The sequence below is a fragment of the Benincasa hispida genome, chromosome 5 (assembly GCF_027475165.1).
Source record: "Benincasa hispida cultivar pf3 chromosome 5, pf3_genome.v1.1, whole genome shotgun sequence".
Classification (NCBI taxonomy): Eukaryota; Viridiplantae; Streptophyta; class Magnoliopsida; order Cucurbitales; family Cucurbitaceae; genus Benincasa; species Benincasa hispida.
The window spans coordinates 33716065-33732185 of NC_143482.1; the positions used below are offsets into that span (position 1 = coordinate 33716065).

Here is a 16121-nt window from a genome sequence, read left to right on the forward strand (position 1 = left end):
AAGGACCAAAATGAATATTTTGAAAGTACATGGACTAAAATGAACATTTTAAAAATATAGGGACCAAATGGGCCTTTAATATTAATATTGTTGTTTTCAAAACTTATTAGAGAAATATTGTTGTTTTGAAACTTATTAGAGAAATACTGTTGTTTGGGGATTTCGAGGCTAGAAGTCGAGGGTTGAGAATTTGATTAATGTAGAGGTTGAACGTTGAGAACTCGACAAATAAAGAAAAACTTGGAAACAATACGTAAATTAGGGTTGTCGAGGGTTGAAGTTTCAACATACATAAGTCGAAACTTCAACCCTCGGCAAGAAAAAGGAAATCTTGCTAATTTTATGATGAGGATCTCGCTCTCGAAGGGAATCTCGCTAATTTTGTATATTAGGTTGTCGAAGGTTGAAGTTCTGGCATACATAAGTCGAAACTTCAACCCTTGACAAGGAAGATAAGTGGGTGAAGCAGATTGTAAGAGAGAGCGAAATTGTAGGAGAGAGCGAGATTGAAAGCGAGATTGTAGGAGAGAGCGAGATTGAAAGCGAGATTGTAGAAGAGAACGAGATTGAGAGAGCGAGATTGTAGGAGAGAGCAAGATTGAAGCGAGATTGTAGAAGAGAGTGAGATTGAGAGAGCGAGATTGTAGGAGAGAGCGAGATTGAGAGAGCGATATTGTGAGCGAGAGTGAGATTGTGAGCGAGAGCGAGGTTGAGTCTGCCACATGGATTAAACAGTCAACCAGTCAGCTGACGTGGTCTACCATATGGAAATCGTCTTCACTTTATTTACTTTCCATAAGTCTGAAAAAATGCATATATATCACCAAGCTGCCTCTGCTCCGATTCCCCTACATGATTCCCTGCATGCATTGACGTTATCCGATTCCCCTGCTCCGATTCCATGCATTCATTGACGCATTCATGCTCCTCTGCTATAACCTTAATGCCTTTTCAACTACCCTAAACCCGTGGGTCGAGTGTTCAACGCTCGACCTACATTCTTTTAAACCACCACTCTCTTCATTTTTCCTTAATCACTCCCTCGATAATTTTTGAAGACGTGCCCTTGATTTTGCTCACTCCTCTCCCCTTGATTTGCTCACTGCCCTTTCATAGCTCACTGCCCCCTCACTGCCTTCGAAAATAAGCCTTCGAAATCATCTTCCTCTGCTCCCATTTCCATTTCCATTTCTCTTCTTGTATTTCGTTTAATACAAATGATTCTCACACAACTATACTGGTTCGTTACTCTACTAAATTTTTATTTTTTAAGAATAATTATAAATTTTATTTTTGTTCTTATATTATTGTTTTTTTTTTATAGATTCTAGTTTTTTTTTTTTAATTTTTTGTAATTGTTGTCAGATAACAAATAACAGGAAAAAAGGGTGAACGTTGTCACTTGAAGGAAAAAAGAGAACTACCGTCGAATCTGTGAGTTGAACTTATGATATTTGAAAAGTTTAGTTTATTCTTATGATATTTTGTTTATTTATATCAACTTTGATGTTTATAGTGTTAAAATGTTTAGTTTATTGTTATGTTTAAGAAGTTGATATTTATAGTTTAATACAAAATTATTGTGATAGTTAACAAGTTTAGTATAGTTTCAAAAGTTTAATATAGTGTGAAAATTTTAGTTTATTCATATGATATTTGATTTCTTTAGTATTAATTTTGATGTTTATAGTGTTAAAATGTTTAGTTTATTGTTATGTTTAAGAAGTTGATATTTATAGTTTAATACAAAATTATTGTAATAGTTAACAAGTTTAGTATAGTTTCAAAAGTTTAATATAGTTTGAAAATTTTAGTTTATTCATATGAAAATTATTGTTGTTATGTTTATTGTGATAAGTTGATATTTTCTAGTATTAACTTTGAAAATATAGTTTAAACTCGTTTGAAAAAGTTTAATTTAATTCAATTTTTTATTTTGTATTAAATTTGAAAAAATAGTTTAAAAAAATTTACCTCATTTTAATTTGAAAAGTTTAATTTGTTGTTATTTTTAAAAATAGTTATTAAAAGTTTAATTTATTGCTATGTTTAAAAATAGTTATAAAAAATTTAATTTATTGTTATGTTTAAAAAGTTTATGTTCATAAAACTTAAACAGTTTATTTTTATAAACTAAAAAAATTAATATTTTTTAATATACTTCTTATAAAAAGTATAATACAAAATTGATGTTTGTCTTTTTTTTTTTTTTTTTTTAAAGAAAATGGCAGGTAAATGCTTGGGATTTTTGTTGTTTACAAATGGTAATATGATTGATGGTATTGATGGAGTTGAGTATGACCAATCATCAAGTGGGAGTTTTACCATAAATGTGAACAGTGGAATTGTATTTAAACAATTTATTCAAATGGTTGGGATGTTACTTAGTGTAGATATGGGAGAAAATCAGATAGAAATAATATATAGACATCCCAATCTAGAACCATCAGGATCAATAAGATATATGACATTCCCTATTTCGAATGCACAAACTATGAACTTGATGTTCTCAATAGCAATGTCAGTGCCAAATGTAGTGCATTTCTATGTAAATGTAAATATGATAGGGGTGGATCCTGATACATCATTTAACCAGTTTGAAGATCCAACTCAATGTATTGATCCTGATCCGGAGTTAGTTGCATCACCATGTGATAATGAAGATATGGCGGCTAACAACCTGTACAGAGACTTTAGAACAGAAACGGATGACGAATTTGAAGAGTTGGATTTCGATGGTCGTGAACATGAGATGCTTTCAGATACATTCAATGATTTGGATATGAATGTATTGGATAGCAATCGAGAACATGACCTAATTGTAGCTCCTGTGGATGTTGACAATATGCAATTGTATAAAGAAATGATTTGTCAAGACAAGGAAATGCTACAACACGCGGTCAAATGTTTTGCAATAAAGTGTCACGCATCATACGAGGTTGTTGAATCTACACCGATGATTTGGACAATTCGGTGTAAGAAGTGGGAGGAAGGTTGCAAGTGGAGACTTCATGCAATAAAGAAAAAATCGCATGGCTTGTTCGAGATCACTAAGTATGATGAGCAACATATATGTTTTTATTCATAACTAATTCAAAGTCATGTGCAATTGGATTCATCAATGATTACACTGGAGTTCTATGACACCGTAAGAGAAAAACCATCTATCAGTGTGGCACAACTACAGTCCGACATCAAATCAAAGTTTGGATATCATGTTCCTTACCATAGAGTATGGGAAGGAAAAAGTAAAGCGTTGGCTAAAGTGTTCGGTGATTGGGATGAGTCTTACAAATTGTTGCCCAGGTGGTTATATATGGTTAAGTAAACCAATCCTGAAACACGAGTAGAGTGGAAAGTTAAAGAAACGCTTACTGAAGGCCATGTTATCCTAACTTCTGTATTTTGGGCATTTAGTCCTTGTATAGAAGCTTTTAATAAATGTTGGCCGTTCATTTAGATAAATGGTATACACTTGTACGGCAAATATAGAGGAAAACTGTTGATTGCTACATCAGTTGACTCGAACGGCCATCTACTTCCATTTGTGTTTGCCGTTGTTGATGAAGAGTCCACAGACTCATGGGGATGGTTCCTGAAACACCTAAGAGAAATTGCAACACACGAAGAGGTGTGTTTAATTTCAGATCGACATGCTGGTATAATTGCAGCAGTGAACAACCCAGCAAATGGTTAGCAGGACCGAAATGTTACTATCGTTTCTACTTACGATATATCGTCAACAACTTCAATAAAAAGTATAAATTTAATTCATTGAAAAATTATGTTTATCGTACCGGGTGTCAGTTTCAAATTCAAAAGTTCAACAAAGCAATTGAAGAGATCAAAGGAATAAATCGGAGCTGTCTGAGTTTTTTTGGCAACATTAGTTTAGAGCAATGGACTCAAGCACATGATGGAGGATTCAGATATGGGTGGATGATGACAAATCTATCAGAGTGCATAAATGGAGTCCTTAAAGGAGCTCAAATATACGTATAAATGCTCTTTCTCAGATAACATTCTTCAAATGCGTGAACTATTTCGAGAAAAGAAAAGAAGAAATAAGGGATGCATTGGAGCGTCAAGATAAATACACCCGGTAATATTATTTTATATATATATATATATATATATATATATATATTATTAATAATTTATTTCAAACATATTTTATAATACTAAGTGGAGTAAAAATCCAAGTATGCACACGACAAAATAAATAAATGGGTTGCACAATCTAGTAAACATGAAGTACAATCATACGATCGGTATGAAGGTATGTTTCATGTGAAGACCGGACGTCATAGTCTCAATACCAAAGGAGGAAACGTTCAAATATTGAGGCTAAACAAGTCCGAGTGGTACTGTTCATGTAACAAGTGGCAAGTATTCGGCATTCCATGCTCGCATTTTATGGCCGTTTGCTCACATTTTAACATGAACTACGAAGATTTTATTGAGGACTACTACAAATTTTCAACGTATGTTGAATGTTACTCTCCTCAATTTTAACCTGTACTGCATGAAGATTACTGGATCACGCACCCTAATATGCCCGTCTTACATCCTGATCCATTGTTCTTGAGAAAATCTGGTAGACCGAAAAGCTCACGTTATCACAACGAGATGGATTGGATAGAACCAGCCACTCGATAACGATGTGGATTTTGTAACTAGTTAGGACATAATTGAAGGAAGTGTCCTTCGTTACTAAGATGAGCTCCAGATAGTTAGGGATAGAAAAATAAATAATTTTATTATTATATATTCATTTTAGTGTATATTCAATTTTTTTATTATAATTTATTGTATATTCAATTTTTTTTATAATAATCTATTGTATATTCAATTTTTTTTTTATTGTAATCAATAAAGTTTTACATTATTCTTTACCCTCACACTTTTCTCTACTATTCAATTATAGTCAATTTTAATATATATATATTTTTTTCAGATCATGGCTTTAAACCCAGGACCTGTTGATCCCGATGTTTTATATGACCAGTCCATTCATCAATCATATGTTGTATGGCGAGATCGTACTATTAGAGAAATATCTTGCAGACGTCAAGAGGCAGTTCTCCAGCGCACTATCTCACTCCACCCTCGAATACTACCGCTACTGCGCACATCTGGATTCTATGGGGTTGTTAGATTAGGATTTATTCAGTTGGACTAGCATTTGATCACAACCTTGGTCGAGGATGGAGGCCCGAGACGCATACATTCCATATGTCTGTTGGAGAGTGCACTATCACTCTACAAGACATAGAAGTGTTGTTGGGGTTACCTGTTGACGGTGAGCCGGTCACGGAGTGATGTACGATGACTGGTTAGAAGTTTGTCAATTGTACCTTGGTGCGACCCCACTTGCCGACAAGATTAAAAGATTGAGGTTAAGTTTAATATGGTTAGGAACACAATTTCATGAGCTCACAGATGATGTAGACGAGGAAACCGTTATAAGATATGCGTGAGCTATATACTACAAATGATGGGTGGAAGTCTGTTTTCAGATAAATCAAGTCATTTTGTTCACTTGATGTTCCTGCCACTGTTAGCTAACCTCCATGATGCGGGACGGTATTCGTGGGGTGGAGCATACTTGGCATGGCTGTATAGACAACTATGCAAAGCAACAAGACCTGAGATTCGAGAGATAGCTAGGCATCTCATACTTTTGCAACTATGGGCTTGGGAGCGATTTCCAACAATGGCTCCACAGCTACATCATGTTAATGACGCTCAATTAGTTGGACGACCCTACGGTTCTCGGTATGTTGTTTTAATTCAATTTAATTTTCATATCACTGATCTAGTTAATTTAAGTTCTAAATTATCAATTTAAAAATTTAGGTGGAGAGACAAATTTTGTGTGACCAGGACAGCCAACCAGTATAGATACATGTTTAATCTGCTTCAACCTGAACAGGTACATTACACTAAACCTAATTGATTATTTTATTCACATTTTTATTGTATTTGTCTTTAATATTCTCTAATATAATATTTTGTGTTTTAGGTTATTTGGGAGCCGTACAAAATTATTATGCATACTTTGTTTAATTTTTGTACAAATGATCAAAACATATGGTGGATGATGAGTCTTCTCTTATGTTTTCACATTGGTGAGTGGCATCTTCCTGACAGGGTGATGAGATAATTCGGTTTTCAGCAGGATGTCTCATCGCCTTGTAATACTGAACCTGTACTGCATGATATTGACTTAAGGACTGGAGATTGGTCCGAAAAAATTGCACATTTTGTAGTGCGATGGCACTATCGTGCAAGGTTTATTGCAGTGGGGATTTCTCTTGAACAGTTTGACACAGATGTCACTCCAGAATATATTCATTGGTATATAATATCACAAGGCGCTACGTCACTCGTTCAGGAGCAGCTGTGGGTCGTCTGGTAAATGAATGAATATTATCTAATTATTTTTAATTTAAATTTATTTTAAATATTGTCTAATTGTTTTATAATTCACAGAGATCGAACAACAGTAGACTCCATGAGGTTGTGAATGATTCGAACCAGGTTCCTGTTCGGGAAGAGGATGAGTTTGATGAGGTTGCACATAATGTGGAAGAGTTTCCCCCTATGATGCAGACGCAGAATCAAACTGATTATGTTAGTCCGATGATGATGATATCAGCATTTGGTTCAGGACATTATGACTCAGAGGCTGGTACACGTGCATGGACATGGTCGGGGTCGTGGAGAGCATAATGAATATTTATATTATGAAGCGCCTGCAGAGGTACCAGAGCAACATCAAGAAGAACCCGAGCAACCTCAAGTTCGAAGTCGACGATGACAACCAGCTCGAAATTGACGACGTCCACCTTGTGGGACACATTGATTTTTGTAATTATTTTTATATAAATGAGATATTTAATTTACATTTTTTTTTTTTTATGAGTTATTATTTTTTTTTAATTTATTCTTTTTAGAGTTTAAATAAAATAATAAAATATTTTTAGAAATTGTTTTTATAAAATGGAAAATTAAAAAAAAAAAAAAAGAAAGGAAGAAAGAAAGAAAAAGTTGGAATGCGTAATAATTAAAAAAGAAAAAAAAGGAAAATTTGTACGGTATTCTCGCTCTCGCTCTCGCTCTCTCAAACTCTCGCTCTCTCAAAATTTCGCCCTCTCTCATAATCTCGCTCTCGAATTTGATTGGGAAGTTCAGCGGCAAAAAGAAGGAGATTCATTAGCTCGTTATATAGTCAGACTTGCTGAGATGACAGAATCTGTAAAAATTATTCAACAAGCTTTGGAAGGAATTCCAGGGGGACCTATGAAAATTTAGAAATATGATCTTTTGATAGAGGAAGGTCTCCGGAATGATAATTAAACAGACTCAATAATAATGTTAGGAAGGGCAAGATCAAGGGTTCAAAGTTCGATGTACAAATGAAAGGAAGGTTGAGGGTTCAAAATTCGACCTATCTAGGTCGAATTTTCAACCCTCGACTTATTTTTTTTTAAAAAAAAACAACAATATTTTTACAAATAGTTTGAAAACAACAATATTTTTCTAAATAGTTTCTAAAATGACAATATTCTTTTAATTTTTCCAGGACCAAATTAGTATTTAAACCTTAAAAATTTAATTAATTCAATTATAAGTAAAACAAAAAATTACCAAAAAAATGTTGGAGATAATGTAAATGGATACTCTTAAATATTAGGTTTAAATCTTATTTTGGTCTCTGAATTTTGAATAATATTCTATTTTGGTTCCTAAACTTTAAAAAATGTTTATTTTAGTCTTCAATATTGTTTTATTTTAGTCATGGACTTTTAAAATGTTTGTTTTAGTCTCTTAAACTTTAAAAAAGTGCTTATTTTGGTCCATTATATTAAGATTTTTGTTAACTTTTTACAAAATGGTGAGGATTACTTGTATTTTTGAATGACTAGGCCACCAATAAGTTAGTTACGCTAAAAATCTAAGGTTTCAATTTTGAAGATGGCAAAATGGGAGAATGTAAAAGACATTTTTAGTTCAAATTTTTTTATCCATCTTACTCAAATACATATTTTTTATGAAGAGTTGATATAATTTTTATAATATAGATTAAAGTAAGTACTTTTTAAAGATTTAAAAATTATAATCGAACGTTTTCTTTTAAATTTAAAACAAAAACAAAACAAGATTTAAAGTATATGAACTAAAATACAATTTAAACCAAACTATTCTTGCGAACAGCTCACTCACAAGTATAACTTCTACACCGCTACTAAAAGTAGTTGAAGAAGATAAGACAACTAGAATCTTTCCCACTTTAGTTAATCCTATCCTCCTCTCCGATGAATCTCATCTCTACCAACGCACCTGCCGCGACGAAAGGAGCTGCTCCCGCAAGCAGATTTACTCTGCTGTTTCAACTTCCGTAATGAGATGCCAATGGCCTCCATACTCTGCCTACCCACCCATCACGGCGGTCTAAAGAATAAGCTAGACGACTATCTCTGCCGCACCCCCATCACTCCAAGGCAAGTACACTACAAATGGCAACTATATCTTCTTCCTCACTCTTCAAAACCTTATCATTTAACACCCATTTCTCTTCTTGACTCTTCTACTATCACAGCTCTCATCTGGGTCGTTTAAGTTCATCGAGTTTGTCAACTGATGCTCGCAAATTTGCCTGCAGGAGTCGTAGAAGGCAATTGGGATTGTGCAGAAAAGTTCATTTTAGAGGTTTGTTATCGAAATGTAAAGCGACAGAGTTTGATTCGAGGCCCCAAGAGACTGGAGAAGAGGATGTTGCCATGGGGACTCTGATTTGGAGGGCAATTAAGTTACCAATTTACTCTGTTGCTTTGGTTCCTTTAATGGTAAGTATCCATTACATTGTAAGGCAACTAGCTGTGTGATCGTTTTATTGGTTCCTTTTGAGAAATATAGTGTTTCACTTCACATAAGTTATTAGAAACTTGATTGCTCTTGAGCTTGCTTTTTGTGCCTTATGGTGAAAAAGGAGTGTAGAGCCTTTGTTAAATTATCATTTTTTCAGTCCCTATGGTTTGTGGTCATTTATTGTTACGTTACCGTTACCGCTTAGGGTCAAATGGTAACAGTAATAATAAATGTGATAAATTCATAATTTTAAGTAAACGTGATCAAAAGCAATCCAATTACATTTGTGATTCAGGGACATTACGTTTGATTTATCATTGAAGTCTCATTACAGTTAATACCAAATTTCATTACGGATTGGTAAACATGGCCTTAGTTTCCATGGTTTTGAAAGTTCCTATTCAGTACCTTGATTTGGTTAAATTTATTGATTGGTTACCAGCTCTGTTTTGTAGTGGTAAATAGACGATAAGTTGGCGTGATAAAGAGATATGGCATGTTATGTAAGAAAATTGTTATGATCTAGTAACAACAAGAAGATTTTGGAAGGTGTAACTAAACCATAAGCACTAAATTGAATCTTTAAAACCATGGGGAGGGAGGGACTAAAATGGTAATTTAATAAAAAAGAATCTGGTTTTTGTTTGAACAATGTTTTTTTGTATTTCCTTTTTGTGGTTCTGTTTGTTTACAAGATAATTCTTATATTAGTGCACTGTTATTTTACTTTCTCTTACCAATTAGTTGAGCTTTGATCATGTGTTGTTCAATTTCTGAGGTATTAAATCAGCCATCTCTTAGAAATGTAAACTAACTGCACAAAGATGCTTATTCTGGTTGAATGTGGATCCTATATACTCATACTTTATCTTTCATTACAAACAGGTAGGCAGTGCAGCTGCTTATTTTCAGTCTGGGAACTTTTCCACTCGGCTTTTTGTTGTAATCCTGGCTTCCTCTGTTCTTATCATCAGTTGGCTTAATTTAAGGTGAAGCAGTATTTCTCATACAGATGATATCTGTCGTGTTCACACTCAACCTAGAACTTTGACAGCTTAATGGTTGCATGTACAATAGTTCCTTGGTTAACTCTACTGGGAAACAATATAAATTGTGTTCCTGGAAGTGTTAACTTTGATAACCTTTCCTATAGCCTTATTGCTTGGTATAGAAATTCAAATTTTGGAGGGGAAAAAAAACTTCTTTCGAGTTTCCATTTATGTATCTGTTGTGCAGCCTTATTGTAGTGGATCTAAGAACATTTAGGTTGTTTGATGTCAATCCTTAGATCTCAAGATGCTAAAACTCTGCTAGCAAGTCGGGACGACCCAAGGAAATAAGTTAAATGTATTTACTTTGTGGTTGATTATCATGAGATTAGCTGACAAGGAAACCAGTTTCTTTTATGAGATATAAATTGCTCCACAAGAAAGTTCGCTAGGACTTCTTTGAATCTTCACAATATGTAAGCCTAAAACAAGGTTGCGAAGGAAAATAATAGCACTTGGCTAGCAATGCTTAAAGAAGCAAACCTTTATATATCACTTGATGTGTTTACAAGAAGGAATTTCAAGGCTATATGTAGCCATCCTATCAAGGCATATGACAAGTCTCAACCAAATGAAAATACTCATAAATTACAAAAAGGAAAAGACGTGGAAATGAAAAGACATAACTTACATGAAATGAAAAGACTAGGAAAATGGAAAGCAATAATTGTCCATGATACACAATTTAGGGTGTGTTTGGTATGTGATAAAAGTAGAGAGTTGAGTTAAGTTGAGTTGGTAATTATTATCTGGAGAATTAAATTATTTGGGAAGTTAAATTGTTTGTGTTTGTTTGTAAAGTTGAGTTGAGTTGGTAATTATTGTCTGTGTTTGTTGGGCAGAGTTTAGTTGAGTTGGAGGATCTGATGCAGTTTTTTTGTGAATGAGATTAGTTCTATTTTTTCTGTTTGTTTTTTTATTTCATTATTTTATTTTTTAGTTTTATGCTTTGCTATTGTTGATTAATTTTCAAATATACACGTATTTTCTCAAATCATTTATGACATAAACTGGACAATTTCAATTTTTTTCTCAATTTGTAGAATATAATATATTCTTTTTCATATATTCTTTTCAAAAACTATAATAATTCTAATTCTCTTCAATCGGTAAAACATATCAACAAAATATATTTCATATTGCTGCTCAATTAATTGGTATATTGTATATTGTATGTATATATATTGAATGTATGTATATATATTGAAGGTAATTATCCCAATTACTAATTGGTATATTGTATGTATATATATTGAATCTTGCTAACTTAACTTTATTATTTCACATATCATACAGTTTATTTTTATATAATATGGATGGTATATTTGGGGATCCAAATGGCAGAGATGAGAGAAGAGAGAAAGAAATGAAAATAGAATCCAAAGGTTTGACGATAAAAAAAAAAAAAAAAAATCTGGATCTAAACGGCAAAGATGAGGGAAGAGAGAAAGAAATGAAAATATATTGATTTTTAGGGTTAGTTTTGAGGAGGTAAAAAAGAGGAGTTTTGATTGGGTAAAAAAGGGAGTTTTAATAACCCATAGGTTTTCTTTATGACTTAACAAACATGGGTAATAAATACCCACCCAACCCAATAACTCATACCCATTTATCAAACACCTCCTTAAAGGTTTGGACCCATTTTGACTCTTTTTCTTAATAAGACTTAATGTGTTTGCTTGAATTTGAAAGAGGAGACTTGACTCCACTTTATGTTGGTCTTTCTTGAATTGAGTTGAATGAATCTTTGAGAGCAGTGATTGTAAATTTATCTTGAGATTTACTAGCATAAAACTTGTAGTGAAAAGATCCAACATCTCCCTTTTAAGTTCGAGCTCAATGTCTCACCCATGCTTGAACTGAACATGAAGCAACAGAACTTGCTGAATTTTCTTTGATCTTGTGATTGGACCTTGAGGCATGACAATGAAAGTTCCTCGATTTATGTCAGTATTCATCATGCTCAAAAGTCACAATATAACATGTCTGATTGGAAGTTTTAGTAACTTTCAGTAAAGGTCGTGAGTGCATGTTTGAACTGCAAACCATCTGCAGAGGCAGAGCCAAGAACAAAGGGAGGGACAAATCCTCTAATTTGCCCTATCAAAAAAAATAATTACTAGAAAAAAAAGGTTAGGATTTTAAAACTCACACTCTAATTTGCCCTCTTTATTATTTAGAATTGAAAGATTGCATATAAAAACTGTTGGATTGTAAAGTTTTGCTCCCTAATTTCCCAGCTTTGCCCTGCTTCCAGAGCTCTATACCATTTTGAGGAAAGTATTTTTAGTCGTAGAACATGCCTATCGTCACATGAATGATTTGTTCTCAACATCACGATTCATGGAAGGCTTTGCTTTCTCATTTCTTTGTATCATAAAGTTTTGGACAAAGCAAGGAACTATGAAGCTCTTTCCCCATTTCAAACTAATAAATTAAATGATCCATTTGCAGCAATGATGCTTATGACTTCAGTACAGGAGCTGATAAGAACAAAAAGGAGTCAGTTGTAAAACTTGTTGGCAGGTAAAGTTCACACCACTCTCTCTTCTAAGGCCCCTTCGAATTTCATAATCTTGTTTCATTTTCTTCTATTGTACAGAATTTGTTGACTTCTTGTTTGTGTTAAATTTATGGTGCAATAAGCCCCACAGGAACACTTGTTGCTGCCTACACTTTTCTTGCTCTTGGCTTCCTGGGGTTGACATGGGCATCTTTGGAGGCCGGGAACCTGCGTTCAATATTATTTCTAGCCTTTTCAATTGTTTGTGGCTACATATATCAGGTAACATCTGAATTTAACCCTCTGCACAAGACTTTATTACAATGGCATCATATTTGTATTGTATAAGGTCCTCTAGCTCCCATTGCCTTGTAAACCAAAATTTTGTTTCCTTTTCACCTGCTGTTTTACGATACGCTACCTGTTGAAACTGAAACCTAAGTTGTACACTCTACTACCTAAAGGCAATAAATAGATTGTTTTGAATTTTGAGTTATTTTTATGTGCAAATTTCAGGTACAAATGGAAACTAGATCCAAACTAAGACATGATAAAAGACAAGTAAATTGTCGACTAAACCTAAATGTAGGAGCACCTATATCTTCCAAAATACTGAAAGTGAGGAGATTTTATAAGAAACTAAACTTCTATTAAGAAGAACGAAGAGCAAAGGCTGAGAAGGGTGAAGGAAAACAAAGTTACAAACAAGCACCCTGGTGCGGGTGATCAATAGTAGTGAAATGTTTACAACAAAGAAAAGGGTTTATTTGAAATATACAAAATATGAAAACCATTTTAGCTGAAAAGGTTTAACTAAAAGTTTGGTTTTGTTAGATAGTAAAAATGGGGAGCTCAATATTTCTGGACGGCTTCCACAATCCAAAAAATGCTATATTTTTATGTGTGTACTTGATGGCATAGAGAACTTGGAACTATTTTAAGATAGAGAATAGTCTAAATCTTGTCAAGGCTTAGCATTCAAAGCCCAGTTTTGATATCAACCACTATGTGGTTTTTAAAGTCAGAGGAAGAATTGAGGAGAGAATCAAAAGGTCTTTTTCATATTCGATCATGAAGGAAAAATCTAGTACAGTTAACTAGAATTAAATGAGCATAACGTCTATGTTACAATAATGTGAGACCAGATTTAGGAGAATAACAACCAATTCATATTTTCAATCTACTGAGAATTGTCTCTGTTGCAGTGTCCACCGTTCCGGTTAAGCTACCAAGGATTGGGGGAGCCCTTGTGCTTTGCCGCCTTTGGCCCATTTGCTACAACAGCGTTTTACTTATTACAGAGTAACGCCAGGTTATTTCAATTGTTTGGTTAGGATTTGTAGTTGTTTTGTCTAGTTTTGCATATTGACTGTCTGGTCCACAGGGAGATGAGATATCTTCCCATATCCAATACAATTCTTTCTGCTTCTATCCTCGTGGGAATGACAACAACTCTAATTCTCTTCTGCAGCCATTTTCATCAGGTACTTGTCCCCTCAAGAGAAAGAAAAAAGAAAAGAAAAAAAATGAAAAAAAACCAAATATGCATATTCTTAATTCTTCTGTTGGTTTATTTTAGAGGTCATTTAACCGACACCGACATTATTGTGCATAGGTTGAGGGAGACGGAGCTGTAGGAAAAATGTCTCCTTTGGTAATGTATTCACGCAGCTTCAGTTTTTCAAAAATATTAGGTGGTTACACTTTAGTTTTACATGTGCCTGTGTTAATATCATGCAGGTAAGGCTTGGCACAGAAAGAGGTTCCAAGGTGGTGAAGGTTGCAGTAATTATGCTCTATGTGCTTCTGTTTGCTTTAGGTTTAAGCAAGAGTCTTCCATTTACTTGCATTGTAAGTCCATTCTTAAAACAAAAGGCTTCTTTTCTAAACTGTAAAGTTTACTAATCTTTCATTTTTTTTTGTTTTTTTGCTGTTGTTTCATTGTAGTTCTTTTGTGGTCTTACTATTCCAGTGGGCAAGCTGGTAGTTAGCTTTGTTGAAGAAAACCACAAGGTGATTCGCTAACAATTTAGGCCCTGTTTGATAACGATTTTGTTTTTAGTGTTTTGTTTTTGAAATGTATGCTTGTTTCCTCCCAATTTCTCTTTCACCTATCTTAAAAAAACACTTGATTACTAGTCAAATTCTACAAAATCAAGCTTTTTGTTTTCGAAACTTGGTTTTTGAAAACACAAGTAGTTAAGTTTTGAAAACACAAGTAGAAGGTGAGTAACAAAACATAGAAACTTATAAGTTAGTTTTTAGAAACAAAAAACCAAATAATTATCAAACATGATGTTACTTTTCAGATCTTACAGTCAACAACTAAATGGTTAAGTCAATAGGTATTCTTGCTACTAAACCAAAGAAAACTTCTCTTTTTTTCTTAATAGTGTAGTGGTACAGTGTGTTACCAAATGGAAGTGCTAACAACATCATGAAGATGGTTATATAAAAATGTGAAATTAGTAGAAATACACTGTCATTTTTTATTGTTATATTGAACTAAATTACTGATTTTTCCCCCCTTCAAATTTACAGGATAAACAGAAAATTTTCATGGCCAAGTATTTCTGCGTGAGGTTACATGCCATATTTGGAGTTGCATTGGCTGCTGGATTGGTTGTAGCTAGATTGATCTCTATTACTTCGTTTTAAGCTTGCGTTCAGTCGTAACTAACAATGTCTTGAGCTACTTTCGAGATCGTCACAGTGTCTTCTTATTTGCACGGCATATCACATTCCGAGGGACGCCCCAGAACAGCTCGTGTTAGTGATCTTATTGCTGCTTGTCGAATCTGATCCATTGAAGGTTGAGCTTTTGATGAAAGAATGATGCGAATATACGATCAAGAACTGCTCGTGCTAGAGCACAGGGGCACATTTCTTGGCTTGCAAAGCTCTTCAGAAGGGGGTCTATTTAGAGTAAGCTGAGAGCTTTTCTGATTTTATATATATAACATGTAGTTTTTACTTGTAAGCAACAATAATTAAAAGAAAAGTTAGCTTTATTCAATATTGTGAAATCACCGGTTAAAATAATGTTGGGAAACATCTCACACGCTACTCTACCATAGAAATAATAGAAAATACTTTGAGAAATTAACGTGAAAAATTCCAAAATTGGAGAAAATTACGACCCCACCAGAAAAGAAGTACACTATGTGAAAATTTGACAATATTCTAATTTCAAGAGAACTCTTTGCCAACTGTCAGGTCTTCCCTTCGAGGCTTTGTGAAGCCTAGATTGTATCATATTGGTCGTTCTATCAAATTCACTACCTCAAACTTTACTAGGTTTGTAAATTTGACACATTTGCTTCACTTTATGGCATAAGTCTTCGTAATTTTGTTTTTTATTTCACTCAAAAGGTCTTGTATCAAGGAAGATAATTGTCCTCACTTATACATTCTTGATCTTCTCTTTATTTAGTCAACACAAGACTTTAGTCGCATTTCCAACAAATATAATGTTCACCACCCTATAAGGATGAGGTCTTGGATCATTCGATTACTTATTATCGATTTTTTTTCATTTTTAGCTTCATTCAACTCGTATATTTCTTTCAATCCAAATAATCGAATTTTATTTCTTTGTGAAAGTTGTGTTATTATTTGTTTTATAAATAAAAGTCTTATAATTTGAAAACACTTCTTTTCCATTTTTTTCCATTTTTCCCATTTTTTTTCGAGTT

General features: G+C 33.7%; 1 protein-coding gene across 2 annotated transcripts; it reads left to right on the top strand.

Moving 5' to 3' along the window:
- The first annotated feature begins 8196 nt into the window (after positions 1-8196).
- ABC4 (UbiA prenyltransferase family protein) lies at positions 8197-15468 on the top strand. Of its 2 annotated transcripts, none has more exons than XM_039032842.2 (11): positions 8197-8507; positions 8669-8852; positions 9760-9863; positions 12378-12449; positions 12570-12708; positions 13632-13738; positions 13811-13910; positions 14042-14080; positions 14167-14277; positions 14374-14439; positions 14968-15468. In XM_039032842.2, exons 1-11 carry the CDS (start codon positions 8413-8415, stop codon positions 15082-15084), a joined length of 1134 nt encoding a protein of 377 aa, XP_038888770.1. In that variant the 5' UTR covers positions 8197-8412; the 3' UTR covers positions 15085-15468. The 2 variants fall into 2 exon arrangements, with proteins under 2 accessions (XP_038888770.1, XP_038888769.1); XM_039032841.2 differs by having other exon boundaries at positions 8207-8507; positions 8606-8852.
- Positions 15469-16121: the final 653 nt, after the last annotated feature.

What these genes read in the sequence shown, in the direction of transcription:
- ABC4 (XM_039032841.2), top strand. Translation starts at nt 8,413, where the DNA reads ATGCCAATGGCCTCCATACTCTGCCTACCCACCCATCACGGCGGTCTA. An exon ending in TTGCTTTGGTTCCTTTAATG is followed by an intron (nt 8,853 to 9,759) that starts GTAAGTATCCAT and finishes CATTACAAACAG; the next exon opens with GTAGGCAGTGCAGCTGCTTA. An exon ending in TCTGCAGCCATTTTCATCAG is followed by an intron (nt 13,911 to 14,041) that starts GTACTTGTCCCC and finishes TATTGTGCATAG; the next exon opens with GTTGAGGGAGACGGAGCTGT.